This window comes from Enhydra lutris, unplaced genomic scaffold (assembly GCF_002288905.1).
Source record: "Enhydra lutris kenyoni isolate GAN:26980312 unplaced genomic scaffold, ASM228890v2 scaffoldscaffold83, whole genome shotgun sequence".
Taxonomy (NCBI): domain Eukaryota; kingdom Metazoa; phylum Chordata; class Mammalia; order Carnivora; family Mustelidae; genus Enhydra; species Enhydra lutris.
This window is the reverse complement of record NW_019154167.1, coordinates 2,857,666-2,878,193: the sequence shown is the minus strand read 5'-3', so window position 1 is coordinate 2,878,193 and position 20,528 is coordinate 2,857,666. Positions and strand designations below refer to the sequence as shown.

General features: G+C 35.3%; 1 protein-coding gene across 1 annotated transcript in view; it reads left to right on the top strand.

Moving 5' to 3' along the window:
* Positions 1–20,528, top strand: part of LOC111161307 (Nik related kinase) — a 137,518-nt gene that overhangs the window by 71,988 nt on the left and 45,002 nt on the right. The window contains exons 6-14 of the mRNA XM_022524898.1: positions 1,142–1,252; positions 2,733–2,823; positions 5,612–5,742; positions 7,399–7,453; positions 12,436–12,514; positions 13,568–13,743; positions 15,319–15,382; positions 15,802–16,969; positions 19,181–19,288. Of these exons, the coding sequence (XP_022380606.1) occupies positions 1,142–1,252; positions 2,733–2,823; positions 5,612–5,742; positions 7,399–7,453; positions 12,436–12,514; positions 13,568–13,743; positions 15,319–15,382; positions 15,802–16,969; positions 19,181–19,288 (1,983 nt within the window). The remainder of the gene's footprint in view (positions 1–1,141; positions 1,253–2,732; positions 2,824–5,611; positions 5,743–7,398; positions 7,454–12,435; positions 12,515–13,567; positions 13,744–15,318; positions 15,383–15,801; positions 16,970–19,180; positions 19,289–20,528) is intronic.

Genomic DNA, 20,528 nt, shown 5'->3' with positions numbered 1-20,528 from the left:
GCAAAAATTAATTAACTTGCCTACAGTTCAAAAAAAGACATGTTTTGTTTTATTTACATAACAGTTTTGACACAGGCACTGATGCATAAGCCTGTGGTTAAAGAAAAGTTTGCTGGGTTGTTTATAATAGATATATTATCTTTCACATTGGCCAGTCCTCTGGTTAGCTAAAATGGGAAAGGAAATTTACTAGTTGGCCCCCTGATTCACTGATGGCAAAAAGATAAATTTTCTGAGAAATTTAGTCTATTAATAAAGTAATAACTGAATGAGATGCTGTCAATGATAGTAACCTTAAAATAGACTTTCCTTAGCAGTAAAATCATTTGGGGAAAAAAATGCCCTATAGGAATGCAATTGACAGTTTCTCCCTTGAAATTGTAGTTTGCCAGTATCTTAGGGAAAAATAGTCTAGAATTTAAAATAAAAACAAAACAATAAATACAAGTCTTGTCTTAATTTAGAGGTATAAATTCTTTTGAGATCCTGCTTTCCTGCTTTTTCACATGCAATCAAATTTTTCCCTCAGCAGTATTTTCCCCTTGAGCTCCAGTCATCACTCAGGCTTGTCTCCTTTACAAGCTTATTTCTAAAGGCATGTGATCATTCTGTTTTCAATAAACTGAATGTTCTTCCTTCTCAATATATTCAAACATTATCTATCCTTCAAGGCTTAGCTCAAATTCCACCTCCTAGTTAAATACCCCTGGTGTGATACCTCCTTTTCCTCCTTCCACAGATCCTTGGATATGTTCCAACTTTTTTTTTTAAATTCCACTAGCCTTTAGAGACCTCCCCCAGACAACTGAGCCAGTCTTTGCAGTGTCTTAATCTCTAAACATCACATATAAATACAAGCCATATGGACTGAAACTCTCCAGATATTTTCAGAGAATTACTTTCTAATTCTTTTTTTTTAAGGTTTTATTTATTTATTTGACAGACAAAGATCACAAGTAGGCAGAGAGGCAGGCAGAGAGAGAGGAGGAAGCAGGCTCCCCGATGAGCAGAGAGCCCGACGCGGGGCTCAATCCCAGGACCCTAGGATCGTGACCTGAGCTGAGGGCAGAGGCTTTAATCCACGAGCCACCCAGGTGCCCCTTCCTTTCTAATTCTTGACACTTTACTGGATTCCCTGCAGATGGTGATGGAGTTATGCGCAGCAGGCTCAGTCACTGATGTAGTGAGAATGACCAGAAATCAGAGTTTGAAAGAAGATTGGATTGCATATATCTGTCGAGAAATCCTTCAGGTGAGTCTTCATATAGTCGTTCTCCCCTGGCCTTGAAAACACCTGGGAGTAATATATGCAATGTACCTTATACCTGCCCTTATAGGGTGGTTCAAGAAATTCTGAACATAACCTCTGGATCAGGATACCAAAAACCTAAATAGCTTTAGAGAGAGCAGATTTTCAGATGATGTCCTTAACTTTGGGTAGACTGAAAGGTGGGTACCCAGACCCTTCCAAATCATGGTTTTTAATGGCTCTGTCAGAGTTAGACTGTTATGTTCATTGGATCATGGAAATAACCACTTGGAATATTTATTACATTATTTAGATTTTTAGAGTTCTTTTTTAAAAAGTAGCACTATCATTAGAGATTAAGAAAAAAGTGAGACAAAAGTCAGTTTTTTTACTGAATGGACCCAAACCATCCATAACCATTTTGCAGACAGATATCCTATTTCAATAATGTCCTGCTTTTAAAACTTGCTTTATTTTGAATACCAGACTGGATGAGAACAATCTTCTTAATCTACCACACTCAAATTTTTCTCTGTGGTTTAGGTTCTTAGGGTCACTAGAGGAGGATATTAACAGAACTGAATAGCACCACTGATACGTAATGTTAGAATGGTCTTCTTTATATCTTAATTGGATTCACTTGTTAATAGTGTAACTAGTTGAGTGTAAATTCTGGACTGAGTTTAATTTCTGATTCATCATTTATTAGCTTTGTGTCCTTGAATCAGTTACTTAATTTTCAAAATCTCACTTTCTTAATGTGGGGTGATGTTAGTACCATCCTCAAAGGATTGCAGTGACGATTTCATAATTTCCTCCATGTAAAGCAGTTAGCACAGTCCTGGGCAAAAACTAAAATAAATTTAATGACTCAATAAATACTAGCCATTTTTACTGTTACTTCTATTATTAATCCCCAGTTATTATCTGGAGAATTCTCTTTGAAGCCAGGTCACAGGTTAGTTTTAGTGGTGAATAGGTTGGATCCAGCATGGTGAGCCAATACAAATTGCAAATGCTTTAAAATGCATTTCCATATTCCCCCAAATTCTCAGCCTACAAGGTTGACTAGAAAATATTTTGGATTAAACAAATGGTTGGATGAGGAATAGAGTAAAACAATGGCTGAGCTATGATATTTAAGATGTCCATGTCTTCATTCTTATGGTTAGTTGGAAATATGGAGACTAGAAAGGAAGGTATATGGCCCAATATATCAAAACATTACTTTTTGGTGTTCTTTTCCTTTCATGGTTGTCCTGATTTATTTTCCTTTACTTATAGCCAAAAGTAGAATTTCTGGGAACTGGTTGTAGTAATTCCAGCCTAAATAAAGAATTTTGTCTGAAAAATGCAAGTCTGGACCACTTTTCTTATGAAAAGATCTTACAAAAATACTAAGCACATTAACAGAAAAAGAGGAAAAAAAATATATATATATTGATATGACTTTTTGAATAAATATGTATCTATCTATGTGCAGGGCCTAGCTCATCTTCATGCACACCGTGTAATTCACCGGGACATCAAAGGTCAGAATGTGCTACTGACTCATAATGCTGAAGTAAAACTTGGTAAGTTTGTTCTTGTACATTAAGTGAGGCCCCAAATATTTTAATGGAGATGAGTCCTTTATGATAACTATATTTTCTATCATGTCACTAACAATATCCTCTACTTATTTAGGCTGTGTTTTCCTTGCTTGAAAACCAGTCAAAATTTGAAAATTTGTTTGGGGAGGGAGGTAGGTGGAGCAGGAGAAAAATGTACCTTTTACTGCTTCTCTGAAATCATGTGGTTAAAAACTTCTAAATTCTAATGGAAGGCTTACATTTTGGTCATTGTTTTACTCTCTATTAAGTATAGATATTATATTTATTTTAATAATTGAATTGAGTATTTTGTGCAAGTTTCTATGCCATGGACAAGGAAACAAAAAGATAATTCTTCCACATCACAAAATCATATTTTCCAGATAATATCAAAGAACTTTTAAATTAAGTAAGTACAAATTGCTTCTTTGGAATTTTCCCTCAAATATTTAAAGAACTGATATTAGTTGCTCCCATAGTATCCAGATCAAGTTCAAAATTAGAAATCAAAAGACCAGAAAGTCCTTGGCTTTCTATTCCAGGATTCAAAATGGCATAATTTATTCAAAAATAACCACACATATTGTCTCACAGGCACACAGGGCACAATTTATTGCATTCTTTAATGTTCAAAATAAATATTGTTGGTTGGTTTTTAAATAATACCATATAAATAATGTCAGTGCTATGCAATGGCATATAACTTCATTGCTATAGAATATAAATCATTGGTAATTAAATCCTCTATTATTTTTAAATGATAATCAGTTCTTGCCTTCCATGTCTCTAGCATGACCTTATGATAGTTCCCATTTTCCTGATGAACAAAAACAACAACAATAAGAATTTTGTTCATTCATTGAGAATGTTTTCATTGAATATTTGTGGAAGAAGCCTGAGGTAATTGCTCTTGAAATAAGAAAAAAAAAGTAATTTCAAGAAAATGTATAATGTCTTATGTGTCTAAAAGCTACAAAACTAAGAATACAGTATTAAGACACTGTTAATATATAAGGAGAATTTTGACCTCACATTCAAGTGTACAGGATAAATAGTCTGTGACAAAGTTATATACACAGTATGTTCACACGTGAAAGCACTCCCATATATTTCGGTAAGGTTTCTGACCAACTCTACCATTTTTTTTTAAAGATTTTATTTATTTGTCAGAGAGAGAGAGAGTACACACAAGCAGGCAGAGAGGCAGGCAGAGAGAGAGGAGGAAGCAGGCTCCCCTCCGAGCAAGGAGCCCGATGCGGGACTCGACTCGATCCCAGGACCCCGGGATCGCGACCCGAGCCGAAGGCAGTGGCTTAACCAACTGAGCCACCCAGGCGTTCCCCCAACTCTACCATTTTTAACACAGAAGAAGAGACACTGTAAATAAATGAAGAGCCACTGAAAATTCTGTCACAAAGTCCACACACGAAAGCTTATGCCTTTACCCTGTAGGAGAGACCTTTTAGCACTGGATTAGAATTTAATCAGGCTTATTTTACGTACAACCATTATACATTTGGTTTTACATTTCCTCAGATTCCAGTATATGTTTAAGCAACATATCATAAGAAGATTGCAGAAGGCAAACCCAAGGACATCAGAGGGAGTGTTGAAAGAGACTGGAAAGTGACTGTATTGTAATTGCAATTGATCAGTAATCAATCTCTACTTTTATCTAAATTTCAAGCTTTTCTATTTTCCTTTTCTTCCATTCATCACCCCTTCTCATTTTCTTCCCTGAATGTCATATATATTAACTCATGGCCGACATCGGTATCTCTTGCCCTTAAAGTTCGCCCTCAAGGGATAGTAAGAATGCTGAACTTTGATTAAATGTATTCTCAAAAAAAATCTAGATAATAAGATTGTTTAACATCCAATGATGACTTTCAAATATTACAGACTTTTCTTGTTTTGTTAAATCCTTCCTTAAATCTACTTTAAACTCCTAACTTCTAAATTTTTCATTTCTTCTCTCAAGTTCTTCAAATTACTGTTCAGTCAGTGTTGTTCTCCATCCTTTAGATTCCTGGAAACCATTCTAAATTAGAAAATCTACTTCATTTTTCATCCCTGAAAAAAATTCATCTACTTTCATTTTTCATCTTATTTTTTCTGGACTAAATAACCCCAGTCTACTTTGGCCTTTTTTTTTTTTTCTGTCTGTTACTGAGGATACCATACTAAATATTTTCTTATAATGTATCCCACAGATGAATAGAAGACTGAACTTTTATAGTCTAAACTAAGATATAGATACCACAGTGAATATTTGCATCTGGTTCAGGAGATCTGTAGAAAAATTTGAACTAAATTATAGCAGAAAAATAATTTTTCTTCATTGGTGTAATAGGACTTTCTAATGTCATAAGTGAGGCTTCCTAATAAACTACTAATAGGTTTTCGATTTCTTAGATGTTGCCTATAGTGTTGGTCTTCCTCCAGCTTGGTGGCAGGTCCAAACACTACATATGTTATCACTTCAGAGGTTCGGGGTATACTGATGGAACTTTATTTTTAATATTTGTGGTAAACTCAGCCAAACCTACTGTAGATTTATAATAGCACTTCTGAGTCTCTTTCCAACATAAATAGCAGCAAAAGCCTATTTCCCAGTATTCCTGGAGTAGACTTCATGGTAAAGTTTTCTGGGCTGGAATGAAAATCTGTTATCCATTGTGGATTTTGTATTGGCTTTCCAAGTTAAAGAAATAACTTATTGAGCTTTTTGTTACTGATTAATTATTTTGACATATGCTGAATTTTGCAGTGGATTTTGGAGTGAGTGCCCAGGTGAGCAGAACTAACGGGAGGAGAAATAGTTTCATTGGAACACCATACTGGATGGCACCTGAAGTGATTGACTGTGACGAAGATCCGAGACGCTCCTATGATTACAGAGTAAGTGTGAGGATTCAGATAGTGAGAATCAAAGTTGGAAAGGACTTTTGACTAATGTTTACTTTTAAATGATAAAAGAATAAAAAACAGGCAACTCCTTTCACATTAAACTCTAGTAAGAAATACTAGCTGCTATTCATATAGTGGTTTGATTATATGCATAAATATAGTATTTTTTTAAGAATTTAGACAAAGTAGACTATTGGAATTATCTATATTTGAAGAATAATGTCTAGTTCATGTTGCTTGCAACACCTTGGGGGAAATATTATATTATGTGGCTTTATATGGAAATTTAACTTCCATGGACAGAGAACTTTGTAAACTTAAAAATGAATGAATGTAAAGCCAATTATTAATCCCCACACTTAACTCCAAAAAGAAAAAAATAATAATTTGATTACTCAGGGTAAAGGAGAAAATCCTTGTCATGGTTCACCTCCAAACCACTGAAAATCAGTGGGACAGAATAATTAAGAAATAATTCTTGCTATTTATTAAAATTTCCACTGAAACTGCAATTTGGACAGTATACATCTATGTACACATTTCAAAAAAGCTGATGTGGAAAGAGAACTCTCCATTTGCTATAGACTGGAAAAACCACACTCACTTTTCACATCATAAGTCATCCAAACAATTCATTGTGGTTTTAGTTGTGTGGAACCTAGGACTCAATACTTGAAGTTGATTAATTCAAGTCTCATCTTTTTTCCCTTTCCCTTAAATGCCCTTTGCTTTATCTGCAAGCAGATCTATTGAGAGCTTATAGTCTAGTGCTGTTACATGCTATGGAGATGGTGGAGGCATAATGTTCTTTTAAGTGGCTTGCGGTAAACAACTTTTAAGTGGATGCTTTATATCTGAACAACTTTTTGCAGTCTTCCAAGGACTTTCTCTTATATTAGTTATTTATTTTTACTTTTTAGCCCCATGTAAATTGAAAGAAAACTTCAACTTACACCATCACACTAATTCTTTGAAGCTAAGAAATCTATTAACTGAGATTCTCAGAATTCAGTTAACTTTTGTAGAAGTCATCTAGCCAGGCAGTATAACTCCAGCCCTGTGCCCTTTCCACATTCTAAAAAACAAAATACAGTTAATAGTGAGGATAATTTCCTTGAGCTTCTTAGAATATAATTTCCTGGAATAAAAATAGTTATATTCTCAATTTACTATATTCAAGGAACTGACTTAAAGTGATTTTATGTATGTTATTCCATTTAATACTTATACCAGTGCTATGAGATGGATATCATTATTATCTCAATTTTATATAGAGTGAAACTGAGGTACAGAGAGTTAAATCATTTACTTAAGATAGCACAACTAATACATCTATGTCATAGGGTTTCTTCACAGCAAGCTCCTTTTGCTATTTCAATAAGGCAACAATAGCAATACATTCAAGATGAATTTTCCTTACACTGAACACGATCCCATATCATCCTGTTGTGTAGTGCAGTTACTGGCTGATCAAAGGTCAGATAATGTCTTCCTATAATGCCAGCCTATAATGAAGGCTCATTGTAGAAAACCCATAAAATGGCTCTGGCATTGACAATTTCCCACCTGAAGATTGTTTTGAGATTCTAAATACTATTAGTTTCCCATTGTTAAATGACTTTTTGGGGTCATTTTTTTCTTTCGCAGAGTGATGTGTGGTCTGTGGGAATCACTGCTATTGAAATGGCCGAGGGGGCTCCTCGTGAGTAAAAATGTTTATTTATTAAAAAGTTGGGGAAGCATGCTGTACAAATCTGCCACTTGTACCAGTTAGATTGTACTGGTCACACAGGTGTCACACTATTGCCAAACTGTAAATAGTGGCCTTTTCAATGATTATCAAATGTTCTAGTCAGAATGGCCAGATATATATATAGAGAGAGAGAGGTTGTGTTTTCCCTTATGTTACCTTATTTTAGGCTATTGAGTATTGTTTCAATTTGGCTTCAAAGTATTTGGTACTTACAGTCCTGACTAATGAGAATCTATAGCCATTCCAGCACATAGTGATTGGTAGAATATTTAGGTTCCAGAACATTTATAGTCACACACTGCTACTGTTTCAGAATGTGATAGTTAAGAAAATCTTCCCGTGTTTCTTTGAAATCAAACCAATCCTTAAACTTGGGAAGTCAGGTTTTTGTTTTGTTTTGTTTTGTTTTTCATTTGAAGTCACTCCAACCCACCGTTGGTGCCTTCCTTGATCCTTTTAGCCACTCCAGTGGCCTTAATTGCTCAGAAGGCTCAATTTCCTCTTGTTTCTCCCTCATCTCCATCACTTAAATGATCTGTCAGCATCCTGTTCTCTCAGGACACTGCTTTCTGATAGGAAAGTGGAATTGAAATGTGAACTTGGCTATAAATGATTGATAACCATCTAATGTATGACCCCCATAAACAGAGCATAATAACTGTCTTTAATATCTTAATCTAAAGATATAAATGATAAATACATCCCTGATATTGTTGGTTGAGAAGTGAGGAAATGCCTGGAGTATTTGTTAGGGGGCAGGCAAGTGGGGGTGGAATTTCTTTGCTTCCACATTTCTGAGATCCTGTAGGTTCCGATGTTCCTGCATGCTCTATCTGCACAATGTTCACCCAACAAACTTTATAAATTTGGACTATCTTAGTACTGTGTTTCAAGGCCAATGGGAGTAATTTCAAGGGGTAAAAATAGTAGTAACATGATTGTTAAGAATTCCTGTTGTCCCTTAGAATATCACAGAAGAGGCTTAGATTAAATCTGGGATAAATATTAAGATCAGGTTACTGCTTCCTCTCTTTTAGTGCCCTCCAAAACTACAAAGTATCTATGTTGGGTAAATAAAAAGTCAATGATGGAAAATTATATATATATCACATGTATAAAATTGAAATAAGAAAGGGAAGATGCATATTATTCCTCTTCATCTCTAGATTGTTTTTGTGAACATACTTGTATTATATTGATCAACAACTTCTCCTCCTTTTTCTATCTCTTTCTTCTCCCACCTTACCCTTCCTTTCCCCTCCCCCTCCCCTCCTCCTCATTTTCCTCCTCTTCTTCTAGTTCTCCTCATCCTCCTCCTCCTCCTCCTCCTCCTTCTTCTTCTCTCTTCCTCTTGTTTCTCTTCACAATATGTATTTCATATGAGTATTGATGCATGTTTTTATTTAGAATACATGACTGCATCAAGTAGAATATTTTTTCTATTGTTTCTGAATGTTCCTTATCATTTCTTTTCCAGAAAACTAGCTTTCTACATTTTGCAGATTTGTATTTCCTGATTCATCTTTATTTTGTTTCATTTTTTCATGCAAAAATATTAAATCATAGGAGAAAACTACAGAAGGATTACAGAGGAGTTTTACATGGAGTACACAAATGGCAAACTTCTTACAAAATATGTGTAAGGATCAGGAGCTTCTTAATTCACAATGAGAAAAAAAAAATAGGACAAACATTCCTAAATAAGTAATTGGAATGCTGCAACTTTGGTCATGAGCAACTTGAAATAACCACACTGCTAAAACATTGGTCTTTTGCCAGCCTCTGATGTTGCCTGGAGTATTAACTTTGGATGGAAATGATTGTCATTAATTTAAGTGCAGAAATCCTCCAGGTTTTGATAATTATCATCTCAGAGGGGGTGGCTCTCCAAAGTGACAATTATATGATAATTGCCTCTGAGGTCCAGATAACAAAATTTCTTTCTTTCATTGGTGAGTCTCTCCCAGAAAAATAAGGGGGAAAAAAAGGAAAGTAACTTCCAACAGAAAGGGTGCTATAGAGGCTCTCGGAGGAGAGAAGATCTGTACCATCCCACACCAGGACCTTCTTAAGGACTTGTGTTCATTCTTCTTTATTTGTTTTTTTTCTTAAATTTCACATATGAGTGAAATCAAATGGTGTCTGTCTTTCTCTGACTTATTTCACTTAACATTATACCCTCTATGAAATGTATTTTTAAAAGAGATTTGCTATTTCAAAGGAATGATACTCTAATGTGAAATATTTAGGCATGTTAGATATGGGATAAATGGAGCATTTACTGGCATTCCTAAAGTTAGACTATATAGGAAATGTCCACTGTTTGACATAGCTCTTGTACCCACATGCTCCATTCTTTTGTGGACTTCTCATTTCCCTTAATGAAAACTTCCTTAGTCTGTGATCTATGTCTTGACCCCTGAGGATGTTGTTAGTTGACTACATGATGTTCAAATGTTAATAAATGACAACTGCTTAATACTGTACAAACCCACTTAAAATATGTTTAAAGGACAGATTCTGGTGACTGACTGGACAGAGTAAAGAAATGAAGAGAATCAAATATGATCCTGATTGAGTGATTGATTGATTGATTTGAGAGAACAGGGAGAGTATGTGAGAGAGTGTGCATAGAGATGCAAGCCCATGAGTTGTGGGAGAGGGGCAGACAGGGAGGGAAAGGGAGAGGGAGAGAATCTCAAGCAAATTCTACACTGAGCCTGATGCAGGGTTCAATCTCAGGGTGCTGAGATCATGACCTGAACCAAAATAAAGAGTTGGACACTTAACTAACTGAGCCACCCAGGCACTCTTGATCCTGATCTTTTCAGCTTGGGGATAACTCTGCCCTCAATTATAAACCTGTACATCTATTAATTTATACCTATATAATTGAAAAAAAATAGCTTGACCTTTTATTTTTTTTAAAGATTTTTTTTTATTTATTTGACAGAGAGAGATCACAAGTAGGCAGAGAGGCAGGCAGAGAGAGAGAGGAAGGGAAGCAGGCTCCCTGCTGAGCAGAGAGTCTGATGTGGGACTCGATCCCAGGACCCTGAGATCATGACCTGAGCTGAAGGCAGAGGCTTAACCCACTGAGCCACCCAGGCGCCCTAGCTTGACCTTTTAACAATCACCTTTATATCATTCCATTACAAGAAGCCAGTTTGGCATTGTAGTTTTTCTAGACATGCATTTTGGAGGATAAAGGGTGACTCTAAAGAGTCAATAACATCAAATTGTCCTCACATAAATGACACACTTGTAGTACTAGATAAAACTTGTTGGTGAGGATATGGAGAAAAAGTAACCCTCTTGTACTGTTGGTGGGAATGCAAACCAGTACAGCCACTGTGGAAAACAGGATGAAGGTTCCTCAAAAAGTTAAAAATAGACCTACTTTATGATCCAGTAATCGCAGTACTGCGTTTTTACCAAAAAACTACAAAAAACATTCATTTGAGAAGATATATCCACCCCTACATGTATTGAAGCATTATTTTCAATAGCTAAATCACAGAAGTGTCCATTGATAGATGAGTGGATAAAGAAGATGTGGCATGAAATCTTGCAATTTGCAACAATATGAATGGAGCTAGAGTATTATGCTAAGTGAAATAAGTCAGTGAAAGAAAGACAAATACCATATGATTTCACTCATATGTAGAATTTAAGAAACAAGGCAGGCAAAGAGAGAGAGGGAAAGAGAGAGGCATATCAAGAAACACACTCAACTATAGAGAACAAACTGATGTACCAGAGGGGAGGTGGGTGGGAAAAGGGGTGAAATAGGTAATGGAGATCAAAGAGCACAGTTATCATGATGAACACTGAGTAATGTATAGAATTGTTGAATCATTATATTATATACCTGAAACTAATATAATACTGTGTGCTAACTATCCGGGAGTTAAAATTAAAAACTTAATAAAACAAAATATATCAAGAAAGAAGAAATTTAAAGTATGGCTCTCCTTTGGAAATTTTCTGCACTGCCAGTTTTCTTTACTCAAAACTCAAGAGGAAATAAGCAAAGTGAGAGACATACTTAAATGCTTATAAGAAAGCTTACAGAAAATTTTCAGACCAACACAGTAATGAATTTATATAGCATATAATGGAATAGGCTTTTCTTTATGTAGCTGTGTGTTTCAAAAAGTGAATGGAAGTCCTGTAATTTGGCACAGATATGAAGTGCCAGATAGTTAAAACTTTATTGTAATACCAATAGCTAATATTTATTAAGTGCCCACTCTATGCCAGACACTTTTACATGTAGGTCAATCCTCATGGCAACTCTTTTAAGGAATTCTTGATTTTTTTTTTCAGATAAAGAAATCAGGGCAAATTAGGTTAAATAATTTGCCTGAGTCACAAAGAAAGAGCTAGGATTTGAACCCAGGTGATCTTACTCTAGAGGGTGTGTTTTAATAGTTACACTAAATCTACTTCTTTTCTTAGGACTGTCAGTTTCCAAAACAGATTATTCTCATATTTTTAGACTGATAAATTATTCCTTATACATTGTTGGGCTTAGCTATTAATTTGGTTGACTTTTTAAGCCTGTAATGACATATTTCAATTTTTATAAGTGTAGATACCTACAACACAATATAGATAAGTGTTTGTCTCTATTTTTGTTTACTTCTCTAGATAGAAATCATCAATCATACATTTTGAAATTTTTATCCAGTGTAGTTTTTTTAATTAATTTGCCACACCTGGCAATGGCAAAGCTTGAGGATCTTATATAATGGACTGTTTACATTAAAACGAACTTTTCCTGTCATTATATTATCTTGTATCTATTTACTCCTTAATGTCTATTCAGCATGATATGTGAAAGAGCACCGAGAATCCCCTCTAGAATGAGGAGTGTGCTCTGTTGTTACCTTTCTCATTCATTCTAAACATACTATTTTCCTTTGCAGCCCTGTGTAATCTTCAGCCTCTGGAAGCCCTCTTTGTTATTTTGCGGGAATCTGCCCCCAAAGTCAAATCCAGTGGATGGTAAAGATGAATGATTTAATCTCCTAAACACATTAACTTGACACTTTTTATGTAGCAAATGAGTTTTAATTAATTTTGTAGTCTTGCTTCAACATCTTTGTTGGACAATATTGCCTTAAAGCTAATACATTAATTGGGGGTCTTAATGATTAGTTTTCATTGAAAGCTAGCTAGCCAACTAGATATAAGTAATACCTTCCATAGTATATTATGATGACCTCACTGACCTGCAATTAATGGCATGTTTAGTTGTTTCTCCATTAGTGGCATGGACCAACAGAAATCATTTGTGACATTTCTCACTGTGCCCAGATAAGTAGTCAGTGATTGTGATATACAGCTCAGTTGTTTGGCCCATTAAACTAAACATCCACAGACCTAGAGAAGAGGATTTGTTCTCTCAGGGTGTTAAAGGCCAACTAACTTGGGAACGCTTTATACTGAAGCTTTTTGGTTGAGTGTCAGAAGCTCTTGCTTATTTTTAGTATTTATAGCTTGCACTGCTAGAAGTGGTGGCTGTGATTTGATTGCTGACATTTTTCCTTGTGATTCAATATAACCCTTCCCACAGATTCAGGCTTTCTGGACACTTCTGTTTTCATGGGCCATATTATAAGATTAGCCCTGGTGCTACTAACACCCATTTTTGGATCATTACATTTACAACTATGTAGCTTAAAAGACATGTGGTCAAAAGTGAAACATTCAGACTTCAAAGTGTGACTTTTGTGGGCTGACCAATCTAGATACATGTTCTATATATATCACATTAACCACTCCATTGCCATCCTACCACTTAACTTTGTACCATGTACATACTTCTGAACTCATTGAAGTTCTACTACTATTTAAATGCCATTGACTCTGGTTTATCTGAGATTGAGTGGCATTGTTGTATAATGTATATTGTCAAACTTTAAGACATATGACAATTTATAACTAGAGGCAACTTTCTCCAAAAATATGACCTGAAGAGTAGCATATGTGTGAGGATGGGAGAAGATATGGCAAGCCTGAGGATGCTCTTTTATCCCTTTGACTCATTTCTTTTAGGTCTCGCAAGTTCCACAACTTCATGGAAAAGTGCATGATAAAAAATTTCCTATTTCGTCCTACTTCTGCAAACATGCTTCATCACCCTTTTGTTCGGAATATAAAAAATGAAGGACATGTTGTTGAGTCACTGAAGAAGCATCTTATTGGAATCATTAAAAAGAGACAGAAAAAAGGTTGGCATGTGTCAACTTTCATCTTACCGGATGAATATTTAGATGAGAGCAGATTTTATTCATTTTTGTCTCAAAAAATAATATTTAAGAATTAGATTAAAAGTAAAAATTCTGAGGCCTTCCACATTTAGTTTTTCCACTAATACACCACGTACAGTTAATTCTCTCTCACCTGATCATCTGTATATATATGATTATAAATTGCTGCCAATTACAACTGACAAGTGTTCATATTTATAAAAACCTTGAAAGCATCAAGAATAATTTTGTGATATGCCAATTTTATTTTAAGAAAACTCCTAACTAAAGAGATAAAATAAATGAAAAGGTAATAAAATCTATATCTTACTATCCTTTTCTTGGATATTTTAACTCTCTCCAATGAGATAAATAGATTTGTAATTATGTATCTTTTGATTGTTAATTTTGAAGTAATTTCTGTGTACCATATTAAGTCTGTTTTGTGTACTAATCTCCAACTATATGAGAAGTAATTAAAAGGACTAATTTATACAAGTAAAAGTTAATTTCTATATATTAATACCAAAAATGGCAGGATGGATTTTCATCAAATCCAGATTAAACTACTTAGGAAGTTTTAACTTTGTATTGTATGGCATACTCCACATTTAATCTGGGGCACCATGGGCAGTATTGAGAGTGGTGATATAAGGGAAAAGGGGAAACTGGAAACAGAATTCATTCTCAGAATAGCTACGGGATTGATCTCAGTAGAGTTTCTTCCATCTACATAATTATATGTATCCTATTTTGGAGTGAGAAACAGCAGAAATTAATTTATTTAACCATGGGCGAAAATTCATTGGATCAGCATCACAAAAGCCAGCTAGTCTCAAATGGGTGTGGGAAGGCCCCATTTCTATTTGAGAATTTGCTAATTTCCAGAGTTGCAAGACTTCCAAAATGTTACCTGCAGGAAAAGTCACATTTATGTGGGAATTACATAGATGTAAATACAGTTGCCTTAAACATTTTTACTTGGGAAATTCAAAAGAACACTCTTGTTTGTAAGCTTCTATATTTCAGTACAGCATAGCAGAAATGAAAGAAGCTGAACATGTTGAATGTGTTAAGTATAAAATTCAGAATTTAAATTTTTACCTTCTCATTGGAAAGACCGATGTTCCTGACCCTCATTTTCAATGACCCTCATTGAAAGGACCAAAGATAGAGTAGGCCCAAGCCATAAAGTCCTCACATCTAGATCACACAACTTTACGCCATGCTCAACAACTATCTAAAGAGTTTCACTTGTCCCTTTCTCCCTTTGTCTTTCTCAATTATTTCTCTTTAGATTGCAGGTACCAAATTGCTAAATTCCCTTTCCTGTGCCTAGAGAAATTAGTCTGTATGTAATAGCTTCATTGTACTGCAAAAGTAGGCCTAGGAACCAGGATATGGTCCATATTACCAACCAAGTGTGATTTGAAGGGTTACCCTCTTGTCCTTGTGATTCACGTGACATCCTGAGCATTAAAGGGTGAAAACTGACTAAGGTAGATTACACTAACCTCTGCTGATTTTTTTGCATTATTTTTTCTCTTTTATAAAAAGGAATACCTCTGATCTTTGAAAGAGAAGAAGCTATTAAGGAGCAATACACCATGAGAAGATTCAGGTGTGTTAGATAAATCACAAATATAATTTGTTGTTAGCAATTTATGTAAGACAGTTGATTCTATCCCATTAACATTTGACTCAGAAGAGCTTAATCCCTCCTAATACAACAAATAACAGCTCTCTCTATATTTTCAAAAGATATTTGAATGGAAATTTTGAGGAAAAATTGTTCTTACTACTCAAAGATTCCTTAATTTCTAGCAATAGAATGAGAAAGTAGATTATTAGATAATTAATACTGAGTATATTAGTAATACAAAGAATATTTCAGACATTACAGGAATGATTCAAAAAAGATTTACTGAAAATATCTTTATTGCACAAAATTTCCATTTTTTAAAATAAAGGCATTTCCCCCAAATGGCTTCACTCCAACTGACAATACTTATATAGCAATCATTTATATGTTTTTTCTAGAGGACCTTCTTGTACTCATGAGCTTCTGAGATTGCCAACCAGCAGTAGATGTAGACCACTTAGAGTTCTGCATGGAGAACCGTCTCAGCCAAGGTGGTTACCTGATCGAGAAGAGCCACAGGTCCAGGCACTTCAGCATCTACAGGGAGCAGCCAGGGTGTTCATGCCACTACAGGCTCAAGACAATGCACCTAGGCCTCTACAGGGGCAAGCCCAGGCACCTCAGCGACTACAAGGGGCAGCTCGGGTGTTTATGCCACTACAGGCTCAGGTTAAGGCTAAGGCATCTAGGCCCCTACAGATGCAGATTAAGGCACCTCCACGACTACGGAGGGCAGCCTGGATGCTTATGCCACTACAGGCTCAGGTTAAGGCATCTAGGTCTCTACAGGTACAGGTACAGGTACCTAAAGAGCAGCAGGCTCAGGCTCAGTCCCAGACATCAGAAGAGCCACAGGATCTGGACCAGGTACCAGAGGAATTTCAGGGGCAAGATCAGGTACCTGAACAACAACAAAGGCAGGGTCAGGCCCCTGAACAACAGCAGAGGCAGAACCAGGTACCTGAACAGCAGCTGGAGCAGAACCAGCTACCTGTACAGCCAGAGGTACAGGAACAGGCTCCTGAGCCCACACAAGCAGAGACTGAGTCAGAAGAACCTGAGTCCTTACGAGTACATGCCCAGGTATTCCTGCCCCTACTCTCACAGAACCACCATGTGCTGTTGCCACTACATTTGGATACTCAGGTACTCATTCCAGTAGAGGGACAAAATGAAGGGTCACCTCAAGCACAGGCCTGGGCACTAGAGTCCCCACAGGCAGTTGGCTCAGTTCAAGAACTGATAGAGGGACTATCAAGAGGCTTACTTCGAGCACCAGACTCACATAACTCAAAGCCACTTGGTCCATTGCAAACCTTGATGGAAAACCTGTCTTCAAACATGTTTTACTCTCAACCAGAACAAGCACGGAAGAAAAAATCAAAAGTTTCTAGTCTAAGGCAGGCATTGGCAAAAAGACTATCACCAAAGAGGTTCCGGGCAAAGTTATCACGGAGACCTGAAGAGTTTGAGCTCTCAGATTTAGAAGCCTGCAGGCGAAGGCGCCAGAACAGATGGGAGGATATCTTTAATCAGCACGAGGAAGAATTGAGACAAGCTGCAAATGTAAGAGTTTCTGATATTTTAATTGAATCAAATATGCAGAGAAAACATGCTAGTTCATGCCTGTGTTTCCCTCTGTTAAGACCAAATGAAATAAATATCCTTGTGTCCCAGAGAAGATTCATTTAATAATTTGTAGTTCAAGTAAATCATCTTAAAATTTCCAGATAATAATGACTAAATTTGAAAAAGAAAAATTGGCTTGAATGATCCAGGTAATTGCTTTTTATCTTTGTAGAGATATAACTTTAATTATTAACTAACAAAGGGACACCATAAGGACTTTTAAAATTAGTATATTTGATCTTTGAAAATTACTGGAGCATAAGGAATAACATGGAGGACATTGGGAGATGGAAAGGAGAAGTGAATTGGGGGAAATCGGAGGGGGAGACGAACCATGAGAGACGGTGGACTCTGAGAAACAAACTGAGGATTTTGGAGGGGGGAGGGGAGAGGGATGCAGGGTTGGGAGGGCCTGGTGGTAGGTATTAAGGAGGGCATGTATTGCATGGAGCACTGGGTGTGGTGCATAAACAATGAATTCTGGAACACTGAAAAGAAATAAAATTAAATTAAATTTAAAAAAAGAAAATTACTGTCATAGTTCAAAATTTTAAAAATAACTCATTAAAAATAAACACACAAAAACTTTGGTTTTGTTCCCCAACCTCTAAGTTAATTTGTCTTTCTTCCCAAAGAATGCTGAACTGTGCTATTTAAGTGAATTATACCATTTCTTTTTTCATTTTAGGATGTTTAAATCCAGGCTAAAATGAAACAATAAAAGCAATTTCCAAAGCATTTTGTATTTACCATATGTATGACTTGTCTCACTAATTTTCCACCATTTTACATAATTAATCAATGAAATTTCTGCATAGAACATGACACAAGTTACAAATTCATCTCTGTACTCTTGAAATGCAATATGTTACTATCTTTATCTTATTTTCCAATAGTCAAAACTTCATTCTTTCAAATTCTCTAATATAAGTGGATATAATTTGGCTGGAGTTGATGAATTCTATCCGGCAGATTTAATCTGACAAAGAAGGGTTTCTGGGCTTTATAAGCAAATTAAAGAGGTCAATAGGATTAAGAGAGCACTTGTTTTCTAATACTTCATAGCATCCATTTATATAAAGGAATCCTAAATTAAAACCTGGTATCAATTAAACGAATGTTATTTCCCTAACATGTTTAACTCGAGAAAAGGTAAAAGCAGCAAGTGAAGAAAGGCCCCAAAGAGGAAACGGATGCATATTCCCAATAAAGGTGGAGATAGGAAGAGAAAGAAAACATATAGAGAAGTGGAGGTATGAGTCTAGAGTGGTGATATTTGCCTGAAATTAAGGCATCTAAAATGCTAGTGACTAATTTCAATGAGGAATAGTAACAATTAAATCTAATGGGTTTTGCACTTATGAAAAAGACTTGTATGCATCCCTGCAAGACTCATAGTATTAGTAGCACGACACATACTTATTGTCATTTGGTGTTTTAATTATGCATGTGAGAAGCCATTCTAAAATGGAAGAAAAAGTCAATAAATAATAGTTACCAATTCCATGACCCTAAGATCTTGTACAGGCATTCATATCTTTATATGTGATTTTTAAAGAAAATATAAAAAAAATTGATAATAACTCAAAGTCATAGATCTTGTGAATTGCCTAAAAATTTGTTAGCATTTAGAAATTTATGTGAATTTTTCAACTAACCAAAGAAAAGAAAACTCATTTTCATTACTCTTTATGAGTTGAAGGAATAATATTGATTGGTTTAAATGTGAAAACAGGAAATTTCCTAAGCTTCTGGAGCTCAGTTAGTGAGAAATATTTTCACTGCTATATTACAGATCTTCCATTGCACAAGCAGACCGAACTTCATAGTTATAACTGACTAGTTAATGTGACAGTTTGGGGTTATGAGTTAAGCCTTAAACCAGATATTCTTAACCTGGGTCTAATAGATTGGCTGCAGGTGGTCAATGATCCCCCTGAAAATATATGCAGACATGTGTGTCTGTATGCAGTTAGAATCTCCTCAGATTCCAAAGGGAATCCAGAACCAAAAACTATTAGAGTCTACTGGTTTAAATCAATTTTAATATTTGAAAATTATTCTTCTAAGTTGTACATTGTGAAGATAGTCGCTCCTATCATTTGCATTTTAACAATTAAAATATTTATTTTCCTTTTTGTTTCAAAGGACAAAGAAGATGAATCATCAGACAATGATGAAGTATTTCATTCAATTCAAGCTGAAGTCCAAATAGAACCATTGCAACCATATGTTCCAAATCCTAAAGGAAATGAGGTAAGTATCTCAGTATGAATTGCTGTGACATTAATAAGTGCCTAGAACAGTGGTTCTTAAACTTTTTGGTCTCAGGATATCTTTATACTCTTAAACATTGAAGACCTCAAAAACTTTTGTTTATGTGCATTGTCATTCAATATTTAATGAATTAGAAATTAAAATAAAAATTTAAAATATTAATTCATTTAAAGGTAAACAAAAGTATTCTATGTCAACATAAGAAACAAAATTTTAATAAAAAACGATTTTCCATTTTACTTAATGGAAAACAACTGGATTGTCATATCTGTTTCTGCATTCAATTTTTTGCCAAATGTTTAGGTTGAAGTATATGAATAAAAGCTGGCTTCTCACATATAAGTAGTTGGGAAGAAAGGATTTTCATAGCTTTTTCAGATAACTGTGGAAATTCTTTGATAATATACCAAAACTACAGAAGTGGAATTTAAAACCCTATCAGTAAAATTTGCTATTCAGAAATATTAAAATCCATTGTTCTATTGTATGCTATGAATAGATGTTTTCCTCATTCGTAATTTTTTATCCTCATACATTGGTCAGTTGGAAACCATTGGTTCAGTGTGTATGTAGATGTTTCCAAATATTTACACATTTCATTACACAACATCAATAAACAGCATTTGTTAATGTCACCAATTTCATCAGAAAAATTATTGAGTATTGATAAGTCAAGTACATGGTGACAGATAATAAATCTAAAATTTTAATTTTCACTTCAAAACTCAATTTTATCATTGCTAACAAATAACATCAGTTGTTCTTTTTTCCTTGAATTGACAGCCTAACTTCATTGATTTTAAATAAAATGCCTGCCAAATACCCAAGTTGAATAATCATAGTTTTTTTTGTCATTCATTCTTTTAAGTAAAATATTGCCCATAAAAACCTTGAGCAGGGGGCGCCTGGGTGGCTAAGTGGGTTAAGCCTCTGCCTTTGGCTCAGGTCATGATCTCAGGGTCCTGGGATCGAATCCCACATCGGGCTCTCTGCTTGGCAGGGAGCCTGCTTTCTCCTCTCTCTCTCTGCCTGCCTATCTACCTACTTGTGATCTCTCTCTGTCAAATAAATAAATAAAATCTTTTAAAAAAAAAAAAAAAGCTTGAGTAGTTCAGCTTGTAACACAATCACACATATCTTTTCCCTTGATTATTCTGGGATGTAGTTTATAACAGGGTCTGGGTCATTTAATCTGTAGTTTATTTATTTTTTTTTTTTT